The sequence below is a fragment of the Plutella xylostella genome, chromosome 13 (genome assembly GCF_932276165.1).
Source record: "Plutella xylostella chromosome 13, ilPluXylo3.1, whole genome shotgun sequence".
NCBI classification, from domain to species: Eukaryota; Metazoa; Arthropoda; class Insecta; order Lepidoptera; family Plutellidae; genus Plutella; species Plutella xylostella.
The window spans coordinates 11,595,940-11,623,861 of record NC_063993.1 but is presented as its reverse complement, the minus strand read 5'-3'; the positions used below and the strand labels follow the sequence as shown (position 1 = coordinate 11,623,861).

The 27,922-nt window shown below is 45.6% G+C and overlaps 1 protein-coding gene across 12 annotated transcripts in view; it reads left to right on the top strand.

Annotated features, from left to right (window-relative positions):
• Positions 1 to 27,922, top strand: part of LOC105391901 (MOB kinase activator-like 2) — a 68,262-nt gene that overhangs the window by 25,521 nt on the left and 14,819 nt on the right. For 10 of the 12 annotated variants that reach the window (XM_048624922.1, XM_048624915.1, XM_048624914.1 and 7 more), the window contains exon 2: positions 24,726 to 24,883. In XM_048624922.1, coding sequence (XP_048480879.1) covers positions 24,726 to 24,883 — 158 coding nt within the window. The other 2 variants (XM_048624920.1, XM_048624921.1) reach the window with 2 other exon arrangements.

The window sequence follows — 27,922 nt, the reverse complement described above, 5'->3', positions numbered from 1 at the left end:
TAGTATCGGGCAAAAGCGTGAAATTGCTTCGATACACACGTTAACTAGGTTTTGATCTGAGCGAGCACAATCGGCCACAAGTCCTGCCGCGCCGCGCCGGCGAAGGTCGCTGGAGATGCATATGTGAGCCGCTAATTGTCACAAATTGACCTCGATTCGGTTACTCAACACCTGCACTACGGCGGACTATTGTTGGGCATTCGCCGATACACAACACGTAATCCTTTGTACAGCACGCACCGAAACTGTTTATGGAATGAGCACAGTGTTTTTGAATTTTTTTAAAAATATTTACTAATTTTCTAGTCTTAGAAAATGTTACGAGAGGCAGCATAAAAATGACAAGCGCTGTGTGTTTTCTGTATTCATTGGAAAGTTGACATTGATTTTGGAAGTGGGTAATGTTGACGAGTTTCGCATTTGAATTAGGCGTGAGTCGGCGCGAGCAGGGCGCGGGACGGCGGAGTGAAAGCCCCCGCCAGCGCCGGGTCCTGCCAGGTCATGACAGTCACTGCTCGGTGCTGCAACCGCAACCGAAACCCGAATTACCCACCGGCACGAACACTGAGGCCCGTTAAATTAAAGGCCAAAACGGTTCGTAACGGGTTTTGGGCCATTCAATTCGAATGATTAACGAATCAGTCGATCGATTTCTCGGACTATTTCAGGAGTTACGGCAACTAAAAAACCAATTTTAAATGTTCTAAATGTTGTGATGAGCGAGCGCCGTGCGATCAGCCGGGTCTGCTTGGAGCCAGGTTACCTTCGGTTCAATGCGTCGCATCATACGATTCGATACGTTTTATGTAAAACTTTTCAGGCTATCGATCAATATCTGCTCTAAATAGTCTTGTAATTTTCTATTTAAGGGCTCAGCGTTATCACGGGTAGAAGTTATTGCTTGATGCATGTGCAATGCGGGCAGGTTCAGCAGCGCGGCTCCGCGGCTACTATCGGCGCATCCGTGTTATCTCTATCCCAGTTGTTCACTGCTCGTGTCATGTTTAATGAGTTTATCAGCTGTAATGAGGTAAGGAGACTGCTCACAGTAGTGCAGCGCCATGCGGGTGGGTTTGCTCGCCCGCATTCCCCGGCCGTGTTTCTCAACGGCCTCGTCGCTATCCGCACTGCACACGTTAAATGAACACATTTCTCAACGAGCCGCTGCTCCTCGATTGAGCACTAACTCTGTGGTAATGAAGTGCTGTAAGATAAGGCGTTGCTGCACGCTCGCCGCCGCCGCGTCCGTGGCTGTAGCTTGTGAAATGTAGAGAGGTGTAATAGAATTCGTTATCGCGGTGGCGCAGGGCAGAGTTGGTCGCGCTCGCTCGCGGCCGCGCGATGGTGCGATATGACACGCACGTTCTGCTAGAAAGTAGGGCTCCCGCGGCACGCACGCACTATCTAAAATGTCCCGCTCAACTATGTCTTTGGTATTTATTTTTCACTTGGTTTTCATTTCTAGCCTCCTTATCGTTGGTGGTATCAGTTTCTTAATCTCGTAGGTGTGATGTTCTTAGGAAGTTTCTTCCAATGTTTTTTATTCTTCATATACGTGTCGTGTCTTCGTGCTCCACTCGATAATTGCGTAGTTTACCTTCAAGAAGCCAACAATTCCTAGCTTAGATATAGACACGCACAAGCACAACATGACAAAGTAATTCAGGAAGATATGTCCAACAACAAATGTAATGTGAAGTAAACGATTTCTCTGTAATGAAACAGTAGGTAATTGAGGTATGCAAACTAAATGGCGTAACGCAGTGTACAATGGCGTGGTGCAGCATGGTGCAGTGTATCCTGATGGCGTCGTCGTCGTGGAAACGGGCGCGAGCAGTTACCCGCCGAGGCCTACTCTACGTGAGACCTTGCGCTCCACACTTTGTGTGTGGCATACTTTATAATTGTGGGAAGACTCTGTACACAATTAACTGGTTTTGTTCCGCTCACGCTTTTGGTAGGCCATCAAGAGAATATGAGAAAGACAAAATAGTTATCGAATTCTTAAATCTAGAAAATGGCATCACTTGCTACGCGCCTCTTTCACATTGTCACACTTGAACAAACAGTTTTTTCGCAAAGGCCGCTAATGACGCTAAGAAAAACATTCTCCTATTGTTTCAATAACATTGTTCTTGTATGAACACATCCACAGACACGCAACAATTACTGCAATCTACGGCTACTGTTTGCAAATTGATATTCCATCATTTCATTATTGCACAGTCATCTAACAGACATGTATAAGTAAAGGAGCTCTCGGATGATTGTGTGGCGTCGCGTTCGAGACCCACCTAATCTTTTAATAATAACTCGCACTGCAGGCCACAGCTGGGCCTGAGTCATGAGCTCTATTGAAATGCTGTTAAGATAAATAAAAGTACCTATTGTTCGCACCAGTACTGTAGCGGCGGTGAACCCGAATTGTGATAGTGAAATGATTCCGCGAAGGGCCGCCTCCCCGGTCGCTGCTGGTTGCTGACACTGCACTATGTACGGTCATTTGTTCATGATGGTCAACTTGATAGCAAGTAATACGACCATCATATCATCAAGAAACAATTCGTTATAAACCGCTGATTTAATCGTAACTTTATAAACGTATCGTACCTTTCGCAATTTTCATCATTAATCAAACTCAGAAAAGGGCATCGTGAACAGTCATGGCCCCAAATTAACTCGAGCCAATGAAATATTATTGTAGATAGATATTTAACTTACCCAATGTAAACGTATTTATAAATATTGATTTCTATCAAACGCCTTGACTGCGACACTCAAGGCTAATGCGAAGTGTTTTCAAAATTTGAAACAAGTTGTTGCCATGAGAGTGTTGTTTGCATAATAGTAAACATTGGAGCATCAATCAACAGCACAACACTGTTATCTCAGCGTGGAGATGCTGTCAGCCAGTTCCGCGTCGATGGAGGAGCTCATTGTGTGAGTTGTGCCGAGTGTTGTGGCACCTCGTCAGATAAGCGCCGGCCTTGGAGGGACCGGCGTGACGTCAGCCGGAGCCGCTGTCCAGGCGAGCTGGCCCGAGCCCGCTTCTAACTACTATAAACCGACTTATACAACATCTTATTAGGATTTATATTGTAAATAACTGGAGAGGACCGTGATCTAGGATTGGGATGGATCCAGACGAAACTCGTATTCCACATATCTTACTTTGTAATAGTACTTACTGTGTGAATGCGAAATTGGTTATTTGGTGCACATTGGTATATCGGTTCGTTGTGGCCAGGCCGGGTAGTGCACCGTCGTGCGTCCAGGGGGTTCCGGGGGGGTGCGCGGGACCAGGGAGGGGGGGCAGGCCGTGACCGGGGCTCGTGACAGATGGCACGATTCGCAGCGACGACGGCAACTTCGATTACTCGTCGTGCGTGACTTATGATTCTTATGAAACAAAACTTTGTAGCAATTTTCACACTGATTCTTCCGTTAAGTACATATTTCCAAGACCTTATTTCATTCGTTTGATGGTGCGTAAAAACTTTTTTGGGTGTTAAAATATCGTGGACTCAACTAAGGGAGGCCTTTGCTCAGCCGTGGGACACTATAGTATTTAAATTTTTACGTAGCAAAAATTTAAATAAATTCAAAATAATGTTTCTAGACTGAAACTAGATAGGATAGCTTAATGGATGTACCATAAAATGGATTAAAATAACCTAGGTGGGTATATTAGCTGTGTGCTCTGATCTGAGTATCTGACACAAGCAGGACTCTGTTTGATCGTGTTGGAGGCTGGAGGACTCACTAATTAAACCACCTGTAAGTTCGTTAAGACACGGGTCTGCTCTATTTACTTTGCATCGATCCACGACATGTAGATGTCTATATAATATAAACATGAATATGAAGATGTATCATACAGTCGCTTCTCGGCAGGTGTGGTATTGGTATTGCCAGCCTAAGTTTTCATTCGTTTAAGAAATACTTAGTTTTGACTACAGTTATATCTGAATTACATTTTTATGAATACACCATCTTGTGAGACATGATTCGAATCCCAGCAGCATCTAGTAGCTCCTGGAGCTTGTCAATCCCGGCGAGGACCCCGCCGCGGCCGGGCGAGGCAGTCACGGCGAGCGGTTCCCACGCGCCGCTCGCCGGCCACACGATCCCTGATTCATATTTCGACGCTTACACGTAATATAATCACACACATAATTGCACTTATTTTGTGTAACACAGCAAGTATCAATTAAACGCGGATGTAACATCGCGTAACACGCGTCACGTATCAGTTCATTCGGCTCCACTCCTTCCTGCTCGCGTGCAGATGAAAGCCTTTGATTTGATACTGGATATTACTTGACATGTCAGTTAATCAAAATATTGTGTTCTTTTCAGGTAAGTTGTCATCGTTGAAGAGTGGCACAATGTCGCCGGGAGGTTGCGTAAGTGAAAGAGTGAAAGAAAGCGTTTGGTCCGGATAGTGCGCCCGGTGGCGTCGTGGCGATGGCGAGTGATCCGCGGCGGTCACTCGGCTCTGTTATTGTTTGCTCTCCTGTGAACCGGTCCCGCCGCCGCCGCCGCCGCCGCCCGCCGGCCCACGCGCTGCGGGACGCGTCATGTGGATGCATCTCCGTTCTCAGCTACTCATTTTGAACAACCACTCTGAACTTAAACACCGCTCGTTAAAAACTTATGTAAAACCTCGTTAAAAAAATCTTTAAGCTGATTTACGTCATAACTTTGAGTTAAATAGACAAACACAATTATGTGGATGAATAGATTCGAGAGAAATTGAATTGGTCTCTTGCGGCTGCTACTGAATAGTCGCGGCGTGGCCAATTGTTAAATTGAATAACTTGCTTAGATTGCAAAATCACTTCGCACTTTCCAATCTGGGTCCGTAAATATTTATTTGAAAACCGCTAATTAATTTACTAAACAACTTCGCTTTATTTCGCATTAGCAAGAACGTGTATTATATCAATTAAACTTCTACGTTATTGTTATGGCTGGGTCGACCAGGATGAGTTCTAGTTAAGCTCTATAGCAGATGTAAATCTAGATGCGTAATTCAATTACACGAACCTGTGCAGATTTGTCTCGATGATACAGCGCCCACGAAAGGGCCATTATCAGAATCAGGCTCACCCAGTGTTGAACTGTTGACGAACAACAATTTGTCGGTGCCCTTTCTAAATCGATTATTCTGTCCTTCCCCATTTCATATTGCTCACCTTTGCCCCGTAATGAATAGTAGATACCAACTTGTTAACCTGCAGCCGGTGGCCGCTGATGGAGATTGATCACGTGGCCACTTCGTCGTTAACAATTTCACTTAGGCTTGTTTATATTATGCAATATAACGAGATGGGCTTAGCGATTGCGCTGATGCGACATTAAATGCAAAACATGATTATATTGGTCATTATCATCATCATAGACTTGGATGAAAGTCGTAACGGATACCAGGTTGATGAGTGCTTGCTGTGTTGTGGATTCATACTGCTGGCAATGAGGGTCTGTCGACGTCGGCGCTGGCTAGTGCGACGTCGCGCAGTTGCACAACTGTGGCGGAGGTCGCTCGTTGCGCAACTCTCGCGTGTAAACAATCCCCTCCTCCCTCCCCCCCTCCTACTGCATATCAGTAATAATAACACCGATTATAGAATGACTATAATACGTTTTCTCCACACACTAATGACGTATGCTCGGATAGAAACTGCTCCGCTCTTGAAAGTTGCTTTGTGTATCAATGGGCTACTAGAGTTGTGTGAGTGATGCTGCCCAAACCGTTAATAAACAAACATTCGTCCGTCTTGTGACGTCAGAGCTGATGCTATTGTATTTGTATCTGAGGAAGTAAACGTAAATTATACCACAATTGAATAAATCTACATGAGAAAGCTGGAATTTGCGTATTGAGGCAGGTATTACGTGGAGCTTATCTAGGTTTTTCAATATTGAACAGCGCATTTGACTAAAAAAACAATATAAACACGAGTCGAGGCTGCAGATCAAGGCGAATGGTATTAATTATAGCCGGTGTCCTTAATACAGTGGTCTAACTTGCTGCCTCAGCGAGTGAAGGAACATGAGCCGAGCGCTGTATGCTAATGCGGAGCGATGGTCGCCTCATGTAGTGACTGAGGACCCAGATACATTATTAATGTTCTCACTCCTCACAGACACTAATGTGTAATGTCCTTATCCTCCCTCGTGCGGGGGCCCGATCCTATTTTCCTGTCGCCGGCTGTCTGCCGTAGATCAGTGCTGAAACGCGACAACGCTCCTGAATTATGTAACAGTGGTTACACGCGGCCTGCATTGTCCTCTCGACGCCGCCGTTGCCGACCAACCATACAATCTGCCTCAGTACCTTGTTTTAAAAATTCAAAACAGTACGTGCACCTTGTGTGGCTTCATTCAAGGAAAGGGTCAAAATGCACTACCTAAAGTCACTGACAGTTCATAACTGAGAAGTCCCAAGACGTGCATCCGCTCCCATCCCGCAACCGTCGGGTAGTATCGGGCAAAAGCGTGAAATTGCTTCGATACACACGTTAACTAGGTTTTGATCTGAGCGAGCACAATCGGCCACAAGTCCTGCCGCGCCGCGCCGGCGAAGGTCGCTGGAGATGCATATGTGAGCCGCTAATTGTCACAAATTGACCTCGATTCGGTTACTCAACACCTGCACTACGGCGGACTATTGTTGGGCATTCGCCGATACACAACACGTAATCCTTTGTACAGCACGCACCGAAACTGTTTATGGAATGAGCACAGTGTTTTTGAATTTTTTTAAAAATATTTACTAATTTTCTAGTCTTAGAAAATGTTACGAGAGGCAGCATAAAAATGACAAGCGCTGTGTGTTTTCTGTATTCATTGGAAAGTTGACATTGATTTTGGAAGTGGGTAATGTTGACGAGTTTCGCATTTGAATTAGGCGTGAGTCGGCGCGAGCAGGGCGCGGGACGGCGGAGTGAAAGCCCCCGCCAGCGCCGGGTCCTGCCAGGTCATGACAGTCACTGCTCGGTGCTGCAACCGCAACCGAAACCCGAATTACCCACCGGCACGAACACTGAGGCCCGTTAAATTAAAGGCCAAAACGGTTCGTAACGGGTTTTGGGCCATTCAATTCGAATGATTAACGAATCAGTCGATCGATTTCTCGGACTATTTCAGGAGTTACGGCAACTAAAAAACCAATTTTAAATGTTCTAAATGTTGTGATGAGCGAGCGCCGTGCGATCAGCCGGGTCTGCTTGGAGCCAGGTTACCTTCGGTTCAATGCGTCGCATCATACGATTCGATACGTTTTATGTAAAACTTTTCAGGCTATCGATCAATATCTGCTCTAAATAGTCTTGTAATTTTCTATTTAAGGGCTCAGCGTTATCACGGGTAGAAGTTATTGCTTGATGCATGTGCAATGCGGGCAGGTTCAGCAGCGCGGCTCCGCGGCTACTATCGGCGCATCCGTGTTATCTCTATCCCAGTTGTTCACTGCTCGTGTCATGTTTAATGAGTTTATCAGCTGTAATGAGGTAAGGAGACTGCTCACAGTAGTGCAGCGCCATGCGGGTGGGTTTGCTCGCCCGCATTCCCCGGCCGTGTTTCTCAACGGCCTCGTCGCTATCCGCACTGCACACGTTAAATGAACACATTTCTCAACGAGCCGCTGCTCCTCGATTGAGCACTAACTCTGTGGTAATGAAGTGCTGTAAGATAAGGCGTTGCTGCACGCTCGCCGCCGCCGCGTCCGTGGCTGTAGCTTGTGAAATGTAGAGAGGTGTAATAGAATTCGTTATCGCGGTGGCGCAGGGCAGAGTTGGTCGCGCTCGCTCGCGGCCGCGCGATGGTGCGATATGACACGCACGTTCTGCTAGAAAGTAGGGCTCCCGCGGCACGCACGCACTATCTAAAATGTCCCGCTCAACTATGTCTTTGGTATTTATTTTTCACTTGGTTTTCATTTCTAGCCTCCTTATCGTTGGTGGTATCAGTTTCTTAATCTCGTAGGTGTGATGTTCTTAGGAAGTTTCTTCCAATGTTTTTTATTCTTCATATACGTGTCGTGTCTTCGTGCTCCACTCGATAATTGCGTAGTTTACCTTCAAGAAGCCAACAATTCCTAGCTTAGATATAGACACGCACAAGCACAACATGACAAAGTAATTCAGGAAGATATGTCCAACAACAAATGTAATGTGAAGTAAACGATTTCTCTGTAATGAAACAGTAGGTAATTGAGGTATGCAAACTAAATGGCGTAACGCAGTGTACAATGGCGTGGTGCAGCATGGTGCAGTGTATCCTGATGGCGTCGTCGTCGTGGAAACGGGCGCGAGCAGTTACCCGCCGAGGCCTACTCTACGTGAGACCTTGCGCTCCACACTTTGTGTGTGGCATACTTTATAATTGTGGGAAGACTCTGTACACAATTAACTGGTTTTGTTCCGCTCACGCTTTTGGTAGGCCATCAAGAGAATATGAGAAAGACAAAATAGTTATCGAATTCTTAAATCTAGAAAATGGCATCACTTGCTACGCGCCTCTTTCACATTGTCACACTTGAACAAACAGTTTTTTCGCAAAGGCCGCTAATGACGCTAAGAAAAACATTCTCCTATTGTTTCAATAACATTGTTCTTGTATGAACACATCCACAGACACGCAACAATTACTGCAATCTACGGCTACTGTTTGCAAATTGATATTCCATCATTTCATTATTGCACAGTCATCTAACAGACATGTATAAGTAAAGGAGCTCTCGGATGATTGTGTGGCGTCGCGTTCGAGACCCACCTAATCTTTTAATAATAACTCGCACTGCAGGCCACAGCTGGGCCTGAGTCATGAGCTCTATTGAAATGCTGTTAAGATAAATAAAAGTACCTATTGTTCGCACCAGTACTGTAGCGGCGGTGAACCCGAATTGTGATAGTGAAATGATTCCGCGAAGGGCCGCCTCCCCGGTCGCTGCTGGTTGCTGACACTGCACTATGTACGGTCATTTGTTCATGATGGTCAACTTGATAGCAAGTAATACGACCATCATATCATCAAGAAACAATTCGTTATAAACCGCTGATTTAATCGTAACTTTATAAACGTATCGTACCTTTCGCAATTTTCATCATTAATCAAACTCAGAAAAGGGCATCGTGAACAGTCATGGCCCCAAATTAACTCGAGCCAATGAAATATTATTGTAGATAGATATTTAACTTACCCAATGTAAACGTATTTATAAATATTGATTTCTATCAAACGCCTTGACTGCGACACTCAAGGCTAATGCGAAGTGTTTTCAAAATTTGAAACAAGTTGTTGCCATGAGAGTGTTGTTTGCATAATAGTAAACATTGGAGCATCAATCAACAGCACAACACTGTTATCTCAGCGTGGAGATGCTGTCAGCCAGTTCCGCGTCGATGGAGGAGCTCATTGTGTGAGTTGTGCCGAGTGTTGTGGCACCTCGTCAGATAAGCGCCGGCCTTGGAGGGACCGGCGTGACGTCAGCCGGAGCCGCTGTCCAGGCGAGCTGGCCCGAGCCCGCTTCTAACTACTATAAACCGACTTATACAACATCTTATTAGGATTTATATTGTAAATAACTGGAGAGGACCGTGATCTAGGATTGGGATGGATCCAGACGAAACTCGTATTCCACATATCTTACTTTGTAATAGTACTTACTGTGTGAATGCGAAATTGGTTATTTGGTGCACATTGGTATATCGGTTCGTTGTGGCCAGGCCGGGTAGTGCACCGTCGTGCGTCCAGGGGGTTCCGGGGGGGTGCGCGGGACCAGGGAGGGGGGGCAGGCCGTGACCGGGGCTCGTGACAGATGGCACGATTCGCAGCGACGACGGCAACTTCGATTACTCGTCGTGCGTGACTTATGATTCTTATGAAACAAAACTTTGTAGCAATTTTCACACTGATTCTTCCGTTAAGTACATATTTCCAAGACCTTATTTCATTCGTTTGATGGTGCGTAAAAACTTTTTTGGGTGTTAAAATATCGTGGACTCAACTAAGGGAGGCCTTTGCTCAGCCGTGGGACACTATAGTATTTAAATTTTTACGTAGCAAAAATTTAAATAAATTCAAAATAATGTTTCTAGACTGAAACTAGATAGGATAGCTTAATGGATGTACCATAAAATGGATTAAAATAACCTAGGTGGGTATATTAGCTGTGTGCTCTGATCTGAGTATCTGACACAAGCAGGACTCTGTTTGATCGTGTTGGAGGCTGGAGGACTCACTAATTAAACCACCTGTAAGTTCGTTAAGACACGGGTCTGCTCTATTTACTTTGCATCGATCCACGACATGTAGATGTCTATATAATATAAACATGAATATGAAGATGTATCATACAGTCGCTTCTCGGCAGGTGTGGTATTGGTATTGCCAGCCTAAGTTTTCATTCGTTTAAGAAATACTTAGTTTTGACTACAGTTATATCTGAATTACATTTTTATGAATACACCATCTTGTGAGACATGATTCGAATCCCAGCAGCATCTAGTAGCTCCTGGAGCTTGTCAATCCCGGCGAGGACCCCGCCGCGGCCGGGCGAGGCAGTCACGGCGAGCGGTTCCCACGCGCCGCTCGCCGGCCACACGATCCCTGATTCATATTTCGACGCTTACACGTAATATAATCACACACATAATTGCACTTATTTTGTGTAACACAGCAAGTATCAATTAAACGCGGATGTAACATCGCGTAACACGCGTCACGTATCAGTTCATTCGGCTCCACTCCTTCCTGCTCGCGTGCAGATGAAAGCCTTTGATTTGATACTGGATATTACTTGACATGTCAGTTAATCAAAATATTGTGTTCTTTTCAGGTAAGTTGTCATCGTTGAAGAGTGGCACAATGTCGCCGGGAGGTTGCGTAAGTGAAAGAGTGAAAGAAAGCGTTTGGTCCGGATAGTGCGCCCGGTGGCGTCGTGGCGATGGCGAGTGATCCGCGGCGGTCACTCGGCTCTGTTATTGTTTGCTCTCCTGTGAACCGGTCCCGCCGCCGCCGCCGCCGCCGCCCGCCGGCCCACGCGCTGCGGGACGCGTCATGTGGATGCATCTCCGTTCTCAGCTACTCATTTTGAACAACCACTCTGAACTTAAACACCGCTCGTTAAAAACTTATGTAAAACCTCGTTAAAAAAATCTTTAAGCTGATTTACGTCATAACTTTGAGTTAAATAGACAAACACAATTATGTGGATGAATAGATTCGAGAGAAATTGAATTGGTCTCTTGCGGCTGCTACTGAATAGTCGCGGCGTGGCCAATTGTTAAATTGAATAACTTGCTTAGATTGCAAAATCACTTCGCACTTTCCAATCTGGGTCCGTAAATATTTATTTGAAAACCGCTAATTAATTTACTAAACAACTTCGCTTTATTTCGCATTAGCAAGAACGTGTATTATATCAATTAAACTTCTACGTTATTGTTATGGCTGGGTCGACCAGGATGAGTTCTAGTTAAGCTCTATAGCAGATGTAAATCTAGATGCGTAATTCAATTACACGAACCTGTGCAGATTTGTCTCGATGATACAGCGCCCACGAAAGGGCCATTATCAGAATCAGGCTCACCCAGTGTTGAACTGTTGACGAACAACAATTTGTCGGTGCCCTTTCTAAATCGATTATTCTGTCCTTCCCCATTTCATATTGCTCACCTTTGCCCCGTAATGAATAGTAGATACCAACTTGTTAACCTGCAGCCGGTGGCCGCTGATGGAGATTGATCACGTGGCCACTTCGTCGTTAACAATTTCACTTAGGCTTGTTTATATTATGCAATATAACGAGATGGGCTTAGCGATTGCGCTGATGCGACATTAAATGCAAAACATGATTATATTGGTCATTATCATCATCATAGACTTGGATGAAAGTCGTAACGGATACCAGGTTGATGAGTGCTTGCTGTGTTGTGGATTCATACTGCTGGCAATGAGGGTCTGTCGACGTCGGCGCTGGCTAGTGCGACGTCGCGCAGTTGCACAACTGTGGCGGAGGTCGCTCGTTGCGCAACTCTCGCGTGTAAACAATCCCCTCCTCCCTCCCCCCCTCCTACTGCATATCAGTAATAATAACACCGATTATAGAATGACTATAATACGTTTTCTCCACACACTAATGACGTATGCTCGGATAGAAACTGCTCCGCTCTTGAAAGTTGCTTTGTGTATCAATGGGCTACTAGAGTTGTGTGAGTGATGCTGCCCAAACCGTTAATAAACAAACATTCGTCCGTCTTGTGACGTCAGAGCTGATGCTATTGTATTTGTATCTGAGGAAGTAAACGTAAATTATACCACAATTGAATAAATCTACATGAGAAAGCTGGAATTTGCGTATTGAGGCAGGTATTACGTGGAGCTTATCTAGGTTTTTCAATATTGAACAGCGCATTTGACTAAAAAAACAATATAAACACGAGTCGAGGCTGCAGATCAAGGCGAATGGTATTAATTATAGCCGGTGTCCTTAATACAGTGGTCTAACTTGCTGCCTCAGCGAGTGAAGGAACATGAGCCGAGCGCTGTATGCTAATGCGGAGCGATGGTCGCCTCATGTAGTGACTGAGGACCCAGATACATTATTAATGTTCTCACTCCTCACAGACACTAATGTGTAATGTCCTTATCCTCCCTCGTGCGGGGGCCCGATCCTATTTTCCTGTCGCCGGCTGTCTGCCGTAGATCAGTGCTGAAACATTCCCTTTGTACGGTCCCGGGCACAAACTCGCATACGTGAAAGAGCCATCCTCGTTCAGATTTGCAATCTGCTGAAGAGTGCTTGTGATAAAGGTTTTCTATACGAGGGGGCACGTTGAAGCGACAAGGTTCCACGCCGCACAATAGCGCCCGCGACGTGGTACCTTGTCACGTTGTTTACCTGCTGAGACAAAGGGGTCGTGACCTCACATTGTTGGCTTAGGTGCGTCCATCGCAAACGTTCGTATTTTTGTTACAGATAAGCCTTTTGTTTCTTCGAAGGCTTCCACAAATGTATACTAATCCAATAACAATACAAACTGGTAATATTCATCCCGCGGTGGTGGAATCTTGTCGTGCTTGTAGTCGTACAGCAGTACCTACAGTCCTACATTGATCTTTTTATACTGCGGCGGTTGCGTCTTGCATGCGATGTCACCTCTGAACTGTTCCTGCTCGTGGACACAGACTAACGAGGCTACAGCTGTGGATCACCTGCAACAGCAATAACATGATGACTCATTCAACATTATAAGATTACGCTATTATTGTACAGGCCATAACAGAACCCATCACTTACGTTCAATCTAAATAGCATAATTCACTAAATACAGACATCGTAATTTCTTTTGATATTCAATAGCTGACCGTTTAAAAGGCCAATTACAATTCCATATCACCGATTAGATGTAACTTTCTCGATAATAATAATAAATGACGGATGTTGTACGGTTTCTTATGCAAGCTTCTGATAACTAGAACAAATAGAAAATAAAAGCCACATGCGGCGCAAGAGCGGTAATATATCTCAATTGGATAAATCTTTTATTAGTTTAGTTTCTCAATCCGTGCCGACCTAATTGACCCTTTTTGCGCAACGTGCGCCCTGCGCAGCTCGGTGGCCCGAGGATCTCTACAAGTACAAATGCTCTCTAAATCTTGTTCTAATTGGCTATTAAAAGTCACTAGTCGCCGAAAGCTATGCTCCCAACTGTCAATAGCTGACTTACAACTATAGCAATAACGTTTGTCGGCCGATAGTAGGAACATCCATCATACGTTATTGCGCCGGCGCAGCGGGATTCGCGTTCTATATTCCAGTTTCTAATTCGGGTCGCGGTGGCGTTATTGCAACAGCTATTGACCTGAATCACTGCTCCGGCGGACATTTCCACGACGTTGTATGTTCATTTCATTTAACGACCACGACGAGTCGCTGATGGTGCGGTGGCCTCGAATAAACATAATGCGTGCGTCCTGTCACTCGGAGAGTGCGGAGGACGCGGCGGCCGCGAGGCACCACGCGAGTCTCCGTCGAAGAAAGGCATCAGCTAGGTTATCAGTAACCGAGGTATAAACTTAATATAACAATAATAATATATGTAATAGATTTAGTGCGGCTAGAACTAGTTCCAGGAATTTGTTGGCATGAAGCGCAGCTGTGATGACAAACTTGTTTTATATACCGCTGTCGCTATGCGCTAATTTGATATACAAGTATGACATACTACACAGCTTTATACTTATCCGAAACTCGTAGAAACTGAACCAGATCAACCAAACTCGATTGAATACATACTTGGTTTTTCTGCATTAATTAGTACCGTGAGCCGTGAGCCGGCGACTGTCGCAGCGGCATCATTCGTATCTGGATCACGCGCGGCCCTTATTAGCATCCTTCGCGTTGTTTTCGACGCGACGTCGAATTAAGTGGCCATTGTCTGAGCGATGTGTGTCAGCCCGCAAGTAGGTACGCTGCGACAACGATCTTAATGCCAGTGACCGAAAGTAGAACCTCCTTGAGAAACGTTTGTTTTGGACAGTTCCCACGTAGACGGCAGCGCCGCGCCGCCACCGCCGCCGCCGGAGGTCGCGCGATCCTTGCTCCTTACCTCGCGCGTGGGAACCACGCTCACCGCACTCACTAACTACAAAAGCACTAATGATAGAGACTTTAACTCGTAATTGGGTCATGACTGGCCATTGTACACAGCTTTAGTTGCTGCAGTGAAATCCACTCGTCATTACACTCGCAGTAGCGGATAATTGAACTGGATTACTGTGTAGTAGCTGCTTCTGTTGTTTGTGCGGCGCCAGGTGTCTCGCGGGAACTCGGGATCAGCAACTCTGACGAGACTAAACTTTGTGGCGCGACAGATCCGCCCGCACCTGTGTCTGAAAACTTCGCTGAAGCATTTTCAATTTGTGTGTTTATCAACAATCTAAATTCAAACAACCTCCTTTCAAGTTTGCAGCACAATATTAACTTTGTTAAGAATTTGGTGCGGAATCACTCGATAAAAGGGACTACTAACAATATTTGTAGGAGCAATATAACAGCAGGCACGTTACGAAGAATGTGATGTAATCGCCAGTTAGTGATGTGGAGGTAAATTTCCTTTGCGTGTCGCAGATCGAGGCCGCGGGGTAGGCGCTGCGACATTCCCCCGCCCCCGCCCCGCGCCCCGCGCTCCTACCGCATTGTTCCATCCCATCACGATATGTCCCGATCGGGTACCTGGCCGCTGCAACAGGTGCCTCCCGAACCCTCAGGACGTCCCCCGCTCGCCGCCGCCGCCGCCGCCGACCACAGGCACAGCCGCATCATCCCTTTCAACTGTCCCTCCCTGGCAAATCGACCCATTTAGTTCGACCATCTCTGCATATGTAAAGTAATATAGATCAGTTTGCGTTATATCTCGTTTATTAATTCTTATTTAGGTATCATTTACAGTCTCTTTAATCTTAAATTAATTCCACTTAGTTAAGTATTTGTTCAATTCCAAGTCTTAAATTAAGATTATCTTGTGTACGTAATTGGAGCTGCTTTCTTCCAAAATAATCTCGTGAACTTACTCGTAGATAGATAGTGTGAATAGTTTGTCTCTGTAACATAGTCATGTCGAACGGGTGCCTAAGTGTTTACGTTCCTCTAAAGTTGGGAACGAAGTTGGCGCTAGTTGTGCGACTTGCGAGCGAGTTGCGTAACTCCGCGCCGCGGGTTAGCTAACGCCGCGTGGGAGTCGTCTATTGAATTATGTCGCCTTCAGCCTTGTCCGGGGATAACATTCTGCGCCAACTGTACGTAAACTGTAACTGATGGCGCCTTCTGTGGCCGCCCAAGACGCAATACTACATACAAATACATACAGCCGCATATAGATGCGGTAAAGATACTTTGAGGTGATCCACAAAATACTTCTGAGCCGTCGGACTAAGTCCTTTTGAGGAAAAACTGAGCTCGCTTCTTATTTCCGCGTTGGTTAATCCGTCTCATTAACGTGCTCAACGAAGTAATGTGCCACAAGTAAACTAGAATCCCAACATAATCATGTAAAATGTAGTCAAGGCGAAACGAAGCTTACCCAATGGCTTGCACTGTCTAAAAGTTGTCAGATCGCATGTGGAACCAAGTTCTTAAACTCGCACCTTAGTCATAATAAGCCATAAGGAGGCAGCATTTTTTGCAGAACATTTTATATGCCTCTAATATCCTTACCATTATCTATACCCTCCTTGTATACACTCATGTTAATAATACAGTCAAGACGATGCATTCGACAAGTCATGATTCTAGCAGCAAGTTATGTTTACCTTAGTGTCTAGATATTAGTAAGCATCCAGCGCAGCCCGGGGTCTGCCGGGCCCATGTCCTCACTTTCCCCTCTCGAGTCGCAAGTCAGGCCGTCGACAAACGCCCCGGGGCTGGCGGGGACCGGTCCGCGGTCCGAGTCTCGACGGGGATGTCCGTAGCTGTTCCTGTCACATTCATGTTATTAATTATAATCACTATCGCTTGTGAATATCTCTTTGTAACGTCCACTTCCCAGCCATGGGGGAACATTGCAGGTTATCTTAGTAAAATTTTATCTACAGACGCCCCATTGCGTTGCCTTCTGACTGAGAGGAATGTCATTTGGAAGAGATTTGCCTTTTGACTGGAGTTGTTAAATTGTAATATTGCTAGCGCTAGAGACGAGCCGGCGCGGCGTGGTGCTGCCGGCGCCGCTGCGGCCTCTAATTACCTCCAGCTGCGTCCAGCGCCGGCCACTCCTTCTTTATACCGACCGACCCCTTGTAATGAAACTCCGACCTATATTCTAAATATAAAAGATAAAATTAATCAAAGACGGATTAAAACGCAGAATCTTGCGGATTAGCCGCTTTAAATCAAGATAAAAGATTTAATAATAGCAGAATTAAACTCACTTTGATGGTCGGTATACGGTATTACGAATGGATTTATTGATGCTCGGACTGGTTCGAGAGGAGAGCATGTGTGCGGACAGGTGCGGTGCTCAAACCGGCGTTTTTAATAATATAGTATTTAATAGCTTTATGGTGAAGTTGAGCACTGATGAAACAACAAGTAAAAAAATATTCAGGTACAAATCGGACTTCATCCGCTCCCAGGTGATAGTTATGATGTAGTTTATGTACTTGTTCCGCGAGCAGACACGATCTAATTTTGGTGTTGTTTACGATACGAATTGAGGATGCTTAAATTTTATAAAAAAAAGATGGAGGGAGTGACCTTGTTGTTGTTTTGAACATACTCTTACCGAGGCGCAGTTCTGCTCCCGGCGAAGCTGCTTCGGTGCGCAATATGATGATCACCAATCTACGCAGAGAAACACGCGTGCGATAAACATGCGAATAACTCGGTGATGCGGTGGATATCCGGCGGCGACCGCCAGGGACAGGGGCGAGGGTCGACTCGTGGAGCCGCTCTAATGGCCCAGCACCGTGACGCGTCTGTCGGTGCCTGGTCCCGGCGGCGGCACGCACCAGCCTTGAGGCCACATTCGCCGAAGGCTTTTTCTACACTTAAGAATAAACAATTGTGTAATTAATTATACAGCCTGAATGGACGTTTCACAAATAGCCGATTGTTTGTGTCGCAGTCGTTAATTACTTACCTCGGCAATAATAATGTATATTGTAGAGGACTCATAAAACTCGGAGTACTCGGTCTGTGAGGGCCATAATTTGACTTGTGACATCTTATTTCAGCCTCAAGTCGCCGCGTGCTCGTTTATTATTAAGAGACCTTTAAAAGTAGTTAGTGAAGTTGAATTGCCTCGGGGGCGGTCGCGGCGTCATCTACACGCGGGTTGTACATTGCTAATGATGTCAACAGTGCATTGTGCCGAGTTCCATCAGTCTTGCCCGGCGAGGGCTGTGTTCACAAGTACCTACAGTATTCCTCACAGACGCCGCTGGTCGACTAATTAGTTTAGTTTCCTCGGGGCATCCCCGCCGCCCTTGACCTTCCGGCGGGGTGGCGCTGGCCTCGGCACAAAGGCCGGGCTCTCATAAAGGTTAAATAAATCTCTAACTTGAGGAATGGCCGCAATTAATCCTGCGACCACGGAAAGCGCTTTGTAAAGTGAAAAAAACTTCACAATGTACTGCTTTTACTTTTTTATTTTGCCAGATGAAGTTGATGGAAAAAAGGCTTTTTAGATAAGCGGTTAACTTAAATGAGAGTGCGGTAATAATATAGCGTGAGCGAGGCTTGGTGTCCGGTGGGTCACGGCCCCGCCTCCTGAAGCTTCAGTTTCACGGCCGCAGCGGGCCCCCGCTCCACGTGCTACCCTCCACTCTATGGCCACCTATAAACATTTAGTGCTAAGCGATGGTCGCGGCGCCGCACGCACGCAGCCACTATATCCTCGCTGATTGCTGCCCTGGAATTACGCTATCTGGTAAAACATATTGAATGTTTGGAACTTATGTGAAAAACAGATCTTGACTTCTTTATAGCTTGCCTTTATGCCAGCTTCCAAGTTCACGTCACGGCATTAAGAATTACTGTTGTTTTGTGAGCAGAGTGTTACGGTACTTCGTGAAAGAGTTTGAATGCTTTGAAAAGTAGTGGGTTCAGCGAGGTGTGTCGGGCTGTTCCGAGCGGCCGCGTCCGCCGCCGATACCCCGATAGCGACCACCCATTATGTTTAATAAACCACTTTCCGCCGGTTTCAGCAGCTTCCCAAACTGTTTCACAATCGATTTACTTTTGCTATTGGATCTGTCTGCCACTTGTTGTCACAGCATGAGTTGACAAAGAAAAGTAAATTCAGTAGTGTATAATTTCCCAGATGTCATTGTGTAGACATCGTCTATCGCGGAGGCGGGGAGGGGGGCTGCGTGGTGGTGAAAGTGCAGTTTTTACGCACAAGCGCACACGCAGCGCCGACGCTGTAGATCCGTTTTTGTTGCTTCTTCACAGACTTGTCATGTTCCCAGCTAATGACAACTTGAAATATGTCATTACTAACTTTAAAAAATATATTGCCTGAGATTCTTTGGGATTGGTTTGTTCAGTTATACTTTCTTCACATCTAATCTTATGTGCCTGCAGAATCGACCGTCACTTGAGTTAATTATTTCACAAGACAGTCGGTTGATTGATCAGCTCCGTCTCTCAAATGGAGCGCTGTCATGGCGTTGTAATCGATGGAGTACCCATCTCAAATAGTTGTCATTGTTGCAACGCCCACCAAAACAGATTTGGTGAACTCGATTCTATTACTAGATCTAATTGCATCAGCCAGTGATGGACCTCTTCCTGTGCATAATGACATCAATAAAAGAACAATAGACAAACATATCAGCCAGAACTTCCAACCATACATGTACACACATCAACGGATACATTAAATGGATGTTGAGACACAGAAATGCAGCCAGAGTGACGATCAAGATAATAGCTTATCGACATTAGTCGAACGACGACTTGATTGAACAGAAGTGTTGGTAGCGACGCGAGAGCGGTCCAGTTGGCAGCCGCCCTCGGCCGGAGCCAACTGACGCTAATCCCCGTGAAGTCCATGAAACAGCACTTCTGGTTCTCAGTGACCAAGTTTCAAGGTGTCGCTACATGACAAACGAGCGTCGCCTCCCGTTGCATTGTGCTCGCAGCTCCGGCCCACTACAATGTTGATCGCGACCGGTTCTGCGACGCGCTGGTGCGGAGGCGCTCCGCCGGGCGGCCTCGTGACGTCACCACGCAATGTGCCGTTTCCCAAACGATCCGAGTTATTGGAAACACGTTAAAGTGAACTCTGGCGACACGAGGTTCAGTTCCCGCGGGTGAAGGCCGCTCAATTGTGCTCTAAATCTTAATGACACGAGCCGGTGATTATGTTCCAACGCCATCGCCCGTAGAGCGTAACGAGATTGCTTTCTTGCCACGTTCTAAATCCATTGAAGGCCACATTGTGACGTCAGTGGAACGGGCCGGGGCTGTAGCGATGGTCAACTTTCTTAACCCCCGCAGAGTTTCGCGCTCGTATAAACTATTTACCCCTTTAATCAAGGTCTACACATGTATACACATAACCTATATGTACCTAAATTGTCCATCTTGGTAGCCTGAAGTGACATAAACATTTAACAAATATAGTTATTATCCCCGACCAGGAAACGGCATCAGACTCATCTGAGTTAGAGCTATAATATGGAAAAAGACATAAACGGTTTCGTCTTTGCCATTAATGGGTGCTAAACTGTACTAGAGCAGCGTCATGCTGCGTCAATGGAGATCAATAGTGCCCCGTTGTTTACGAAGCGCCGCCGGCCCGAGCTCCCAGCCGGGATCACAATTACTGTTTGTAAACTAAATTATTGTTTAGTGTTTACCACCAGCTACCCAGACATACTCGCGACAAGGTCAACTGACTGAGGCCTTGACTATCTCAAGGCAACAATGTATCAAACAAAACAGCCGGTAATGTCTTGTTTTTCACACCTTTGATCCTGACAATTGAAACCCGTGACGTCAATGTTACATATTTATAAAGTGTATCAGGTTAGATCGCTGCTCTTGAATATAATGGAATCGCGTATGGGTACAGGTAGGCCTAGTGTGTGGCAGTAGCGCAGAGCCGATTGAGATCTGTTGTGGAGTTCCGCGTGGAAAGTGGCGCAGCCGCCGCCGCCGCCGCCGCCGCCGCGCGTGCGCACTATTGTTACATTCCTCGCGCCCCACTGCCATCACCTCCGCTCCATATTCTCGTAACATGCACTCCACTCCACGCCTCTTAGTTAACGAGCTGTAAACCAATTTAAAAAACATATTGACTAAATAAGAGCACTTGATGAAATTGCCGAATGTGATAAATAAACAGTTACATAAGATGTATTGTGCAGCGCGGTGGCAGCTAGTTCACAATCAGATGGATCAAGTTATGTCACGGAATTGATTTGATCCGCTCACACCTCGGGTACGTGCATAATGCTCGATAAAAATAAATTATCATTTTAAGTGAGTTCATCACAAGACGCCCGCAGGAGATTTGAATTACCATAGTTAATTTCCGTGGCACACAATCACAATTTGGAGAAAATGTTTCCAATTTGCTCTCGAGCATAGAAAGCAATAACTCATAGCCGTATCATTACAGGTCATATTTCTGCGGCGAAGTCTCATAAAACCATCCTCTATAATCCGCTCGTAAAGAAAGGGTTTGGGAAACTTAAATAAGGGTTATCGAGTAGTCCCGGTGATTGATGTGCACGATCCTGGACGCATCCTCGTTGAGCCAAACAAAGGATCTACAAATTATTAACTTGTCCCTCCTCGATTTCATCACGATAATGCGCATGACGCCACTCACTGATAAGCATTTCTGGTCGCTGATAGTGGTGCTGACCCGCGCCCATGGCCGTCGGTGACGAGTTGTCATTATCAGCAGCTGGGTGTGGTGTCGAGCCGATTATTATTATGATAAATGCGCAATATTTTCTTTAATACTGCTCACTACTGTTTCTTCATATAACATAACGTAATTATCACTTACCTATTAAATTACACATATAAATAAGGTTTGTCGATAGAAGAGGTAACTGACCGGGAACCAGTTTTTATGCGTTTGTTTCTAGTGACTGTCACTGGACCCTCCGTATGATGTGTATCGAATCAATCATCCGAGCGACACGTCGCCTCATCTCCTGTGTCCAGCGGCAGCGGATCCACTCTAGGGTAATGGCGCCGCGCGTGTTGTGCGACGTCCATCAGAGCTTTAATGACAGCATTCGATGTCGGCATGCACGTGAAAGTCAAGAATAATAATATTCTACGATAATGAGACAAAAATGAGACCAAATCTATTTCGGCATGTCGGTAGGCGGACAAGCCTCGGCTCAACACGCTCCTCCGTAGCGAAGGAAAGCTCCGGAGGCGCGCGCGCTGGCAGGCCGCCACGAGGGTTAACGATCTCGTCACTTTTACTCTTCCCTGTCCGCTCGTGCCAAATCGCATCCTATTGCATTCCGTCGCTAAAATTATGTGGCCTCAATCCGCACTCGCCCGAGCGACACCACGAGCCAGCGTGACGCAGCTGTGTGCGGGCTCTCTGCACTCCACGCTTCTCTAAACAAACAACCAGGATACCGCGCAAACTGATGAGTGCAGTCCTCGCCGCGAGGATGTCAGCGGCGATGGATGGCCGAGCGAGTCCTTGACCTCCGACACTCGCTGCACTCCGCGACCAAACAAACGTTGCATCACTTACACTTGGTATTACTTTCTTCGAGGTGGAAGTGGGTCGGTCGCCTCCATGTCGTGACAGAAGACCGGAGTTGTTTTGAAAGAAATCGGAGTGGGCGAGTGGCTGTCGGTTTTCGCCGCAAGTTGTTGTGGTGGTAGGGGGGCGGCGGGCGCGGCGCGGGGGGCGCGCGCTCAGTCGGCGGCGCGATGTGTCACGCGGTGGTGCTCGGCGTGCTGTTCTCTCTGCCCTCCTACATTTACTCGGTCGTGCCCTTCAGGTGAGCCGCCTCGCCAGTGTCTTGTGTCGTCCCATGCTTGTTGCCTCTGTGTCTGTTACCCCTCATTATCATTTTTCTACGATTCACATCGACAATTAACTAATTATAACTTAAACTTGTGATTCAAATAACGCGAAGCAAGGATAATGTGTGTAATTATTTAATTGCAAAATGATTCGGTGCTCAACCCTCTGGAACCGCAGATTACTCATGCAGGATTAGCTTTCGCTTTACCTTAATGGTCGTCCAGTGAATCATTTGTGAAATGTCCACGAGCGATGCCATTAGGCAGTATGGTCACGAGCTCTCGCGTCGTGACGGACTCACTCGGCGCCGAGCCTCCGACCGCCGCGAGCTGATCCCCGCGTAGACCCCTCCGCCCCGCCCCCGCCCCCGCCTCGCCCCCGCGCGCCTGCTCCGGGGGGATGGACAGTTGCCTGGAGCTCCTCATGCTGTGGCTCTCGGTCTTCGTCGACACGGTCCTCGGGAAGTTAGTACTCCATCAATACACTCAAAGCTTTAACACTTCGCCTTCGTCGAAGTTTTTCTTTTCAAATTTTCAATTGAATAGCGACTCCATCTCGACAAATGTCGCACGGCCCTGTGATTTGTTCGGTCGACAAAAAATGAGGTTAAAGTCCGAACGTGAATTCTCGAGAATTCTTAAAACTTTCCATTTTGAATGCCAGTGCCGGCTGCATGCGACATCGGTGGGTAGAAAGATCAATAATTACCCTCATATTTGAGAAATTATGAAGGACATCTTACGAAATTGACAAGTTAATCCTAACTGTGGTCTGTGGCGTGTATGTGTTGGAGCATAGAGTGTGCAAGAGTCCCCGGGGCAGCACACAATGGCGACCTCATACACGTCCCCGACACTCGCAGCCAGCTCCGCCGCAAACCACGGTGACCTTCTTTAAAATCTATCTATTTAACTGTTTCTTTTATAGCCTTGGGTTTTTAGATTAATCCCTGATGAACAATAGCAGAGATCTAGTTTTATAATGATCATGAAACTTGTCACTTCATTGCAATTAAGTCGTTAAATAATAGGACCACATTAACACACGTCAGGCACGTTAGAATATTTTGTTTACTCCGTGATGTCATGGCAAGTGCGAATGTGCGTTGTGCGAAACGCATAAACGTGTATGACGCTATCGCTGGTTTATTGGTAGGTACTTACCCGAAACAGTCGTAACTGTGGTGGCATGATCTTTACTGAGTCCTACCGGCCTGTCTGCAACTGTAGGGAAGGATGGTGCAATAATACCTATAGTTATATAGTTACTAGTTATTCCTTGAGGCAGTGGGCCGGCAGACCGCGGCCTCGTCTGTGACTATCGGATCGCCCTTCTCTTCAAGTCCGCTTCACTGATCTATATTGCTTTGTGATGTTGAGTCTTTGTATCGGAAAGCCGGTCCGTACAAACACACAATGTTTCATTATTTGTTATCTTTCCAGTAATGTTGCTTAAAGCTTATCATCCATCACGCCATATAGTTTCACAATATCTCGCGGAGAATTGATTGGTTGTTTACATATGACCGTCGCAAAACATATCGATAATGGCCCGCTTCTGTACAGTAAATCGTTTTGTAATATGCCTATTGTATTATTAACGTTGAGAACGCATTAAATAAACTAAGGAAAAACAAATCCATTAATTTTATGTATTCAATCAATAAAGATCATGACTTACAGGAAAAACTAGTTTGTGCTAAACTTAAAAAGCGCATTAACGTTAATTGTATTACATATGAGTTTAAAAAATGCCCTTAAGGACTTGCTTACTAGTTTTTATAGTCGTTTGATATTTTCTTTATTATTATTTATTACCTAAATATAAAGGCACTTCTATGTGGCTTCGTTGTGTTTGTTAGGTGATTCTATAAAAAAACAAATTATCTAGTCTCATCGACGATGCCGATGTCAATGAGCAATGGTTCCACGATGAGCTCACATCGAATTTCTTACAGAACCACCCGGTAGCATCGAATTGGTATCTTTGTTTTTGCGATTATACTTTTGTCAATTATAATATCTTATCCACTACTGTAAATACAATTTTACCGCCCCTACTTCCTGTCACCGACCACAGCTTATTACACATGGTTGGTACAATCTACGACCCCTATACCCATCTCCACTGACAGAGCTGTTTGGTGCGGCACCGCAACCAGATTCCGACGCATCCGCTAACAGTTCCCTGTGTTGGTTGCAGGAAGGCGCGGCGCAAGGAGCGCGACGGCGACGCGCCCGGGGACCCCAAGCTGTACCTGCAGGAGGCGCTGCTGGAGCGCAAGCTGCCCGAGCTGGACCTGCGCCAGCTGGTCGACCTGCCGCAGGGGCTCGACTACAACGAGTGGCTCGCCTCGCACAGTGAGTGTCTCTTCTATCCTGTCGTCACAAGCTGTACCATTATGCGGTAGCTGGCTAGTCTGAGTGGCAAATTTTTTCATAAAGGTGACTAGTCCCAGTGCAGCTACCTAACCACCATCCCACTTTCTTCTCAGTAAGCTTAACGTTTATGAAATTTTCACAATAATTTGTAAAAGAAGAAGGCACATACTAAATTAGAAAGAAATAGGCAATTTCCCTGTCTACCCTACTCGTATAATACGCTTGGGTATTCCTCATTTTATAAACTGTTGAGGAAATCGAACACAGAACTATTAGTGATTTTCCCATATTACTGGAATACCGGTTATAAAGAAGATTCGTATAATACCAGTGTTCGGGCCACTGTGTGTCACCGAACACCCTCTGTCGGCGTCACTGTGACGTAGCGGTGCCTACTTACACGCGCGGCACAAATCAGTGTACTTTTAGCAATCATACAAATCGGGTGCATTCACATCAAATCATTAGAATTATCATAGCATAGTATTTTCGGTATAAATAAATAGTGTTAAACTTTTACCGGACTATCATTTTATCAATCACATCAAAGTAGAGTAGCGACCCGCACATTGGTCCTTCGATCTTGGACCTCGCGCGCGTTTTTGGACATTCGTCGTAAGTGTCGTAACGGAGTGTGAGGACGTTTTATCAGTGACTATAGTGAGCAGTTCCGTGACTTGGATTGCAGTGCTATCGGAGCAGGAGCAGACTCTTAGCACCTCTAAAAGTGCTGGGGGCCCATATCATTATCAAAGCAGCAGCATAAAGTAAGATCTTTCCTTTTTCTTACATACCTACATCATCATCATATCAATCAACTATAAATCAATCAATCATGGAGGTCGTACTCTATACCAAGCAAGCAGAAATTTCTGAATCAATCAAGAAGCTTCTAACTAATTTTAAGAAAGATCCAGCAGATCGTAAGAGCATTGAATACTGTAAACAGCGTTTTAATCAACTTGAGTCATTATGGGGTAGTTATATGGCTAATCATCAAAAATTAGAAAGGTACGGATCGTCTGACGATGCGTATTTTAAAGACGGCGAGTGCGAGAGGACTAGGGTTTTATATCAAACTTTGTCGGATTTAATTCAAACAAAATACGATGAGCTCATGAAGAAGGAGAAGGGAAGCAAGTTGCGTGAGGAGCAGTCATCTGGGAAAGGCATAGAAGAGCAGTTTGAAGAAGCAGCTGATCAACAGGGCAATCATCAACCAATAGCGAGTGGCAGTCAACTATCAAGCAGGGAAGACGCCAGTAACTTCAAGTCATCTAGAGGAACCTTCAGCAAGCTAGATGACATGTTCAAGAAGCAGGGCATCAACTTCAAAGCATTTCAGCGATGTCTCGATAACATCAATGTAGATACCCTTGAAAACAAGTGGGAATATGATGATGCTTTGAAAATTATCCAGAGCAGATGGACAGCGATCGACAACCTTCACTGGGAAATAGCTGGGGAAGTCGAAGAAGAAGAACCTAGATACGAAAATCAGTACAATCAATACGAGATGAAGTTCAATGAGATCAAAAAGAAAATCAACACCAAAATGTGGTCCGTGTCCCACAGGGACAAGGCAATCCCACAGATGGACATTCCGTCTTTTAGTGGAAGTTATCAACAATGGGTTTCGTTTAAGGACCTTTTCAACGAGGCAATCCACAACAATCCATCATTATCGAACGCTCAGAAAATGCAGTTTCTGAAAAGTAAGATCAACGGCGAAGCTGAGCGTTTGATTCACCATCTTCAGATAAGCTCGGATAATTACATAGTATGCTGGGAGATTCTTAATCACAGATATAATCACAAACGGCTTATCTTCACTTCACACATCAATAACCTTCTAAATCTCCCTACTATGCAGCAGCAATCATTGGGTCATATCAAAAAACTTCATGACGTAAGCAAGGAATGCCTACACGCCATTCAAAACCTCGGTGTGGACATATCAACGTGGGACCCTATGTTGGTCCACATATTATCACAGAAGCTGGACAATGACTCTTACAGCGAGTACATCGAGTCACTCAAGCAACCCAGGGAACTGCCCAATTTGCAGGAGTTTATGAACTTTCTAGAAGGAAAATTTACCGTCCTAGAGTCATCCCGTAGGAAGCAAGATCAACATGTACCTAAATCAAACCCACAACAGCAAGCAAATCAATCATTCTATCAGAAAAAATCTAACTATCAATCACCAAATAATAATAGGCAAAGCATTCCACCGAAATCATTTTACCTATCAAGTTCCGAGCAACAACGTGACAAATGTCCTCTTTGTAATGTGAGCCATGCGCTGTTTTGTTGCACATTATTCAACGAAATGCCCAGCGAGCAAAAACTAAGGGCAGTGAATAAACACAATTATTGCGTAAACTGCTTATACGATCACTTTGGAAAGCCGTGTTATTCTACCAAGCGATGCCGACAGTGTTCAGGGAATCACAATACACTGTTACACGATGCCTTTGCCGTGATCAATGCAAAGCCGCCGATGCCGCCGCGGAACAAAAATAGTTATCATAATTCTCAGAAAAGGAATGAAAACGTGTCGCATGTTTCCAAGGAAAACTTTACGGAAATCTTGTTGTCGACGGCGTTAGTGAAGGTGTCCGGGGCCGACGGCACCCTGCATGTCATAAGAGCATTAGTGGATCAAGGATCCCAGATATCAATCATAAGAGAAAGCGCCGCGCAGCAATTAGGCCTAAAAAGAAAAGCCTGCAAAGGTGTAGTTTTCGGAGTAGGTGAAAAACAAAACAACAGCAAGGGGATGATATCAATTTCCTGTCAGTCAATGCACAGCAACTTCACATTTAATGCTGACGTTATCATCATGAACTCACTAATCAAAAACTTGCCAAATCAATCATTTCCAAAGCAATCGTGGCCTTTCATAGAAAACTTGAAATTAGCAGATCCAGAATACAACGTCAGCCGCCCCGTGGACCTACTTCTGGGGGCCGACATATATTCAACTATCATGATGGGTGGGATACTAAAAGGAGA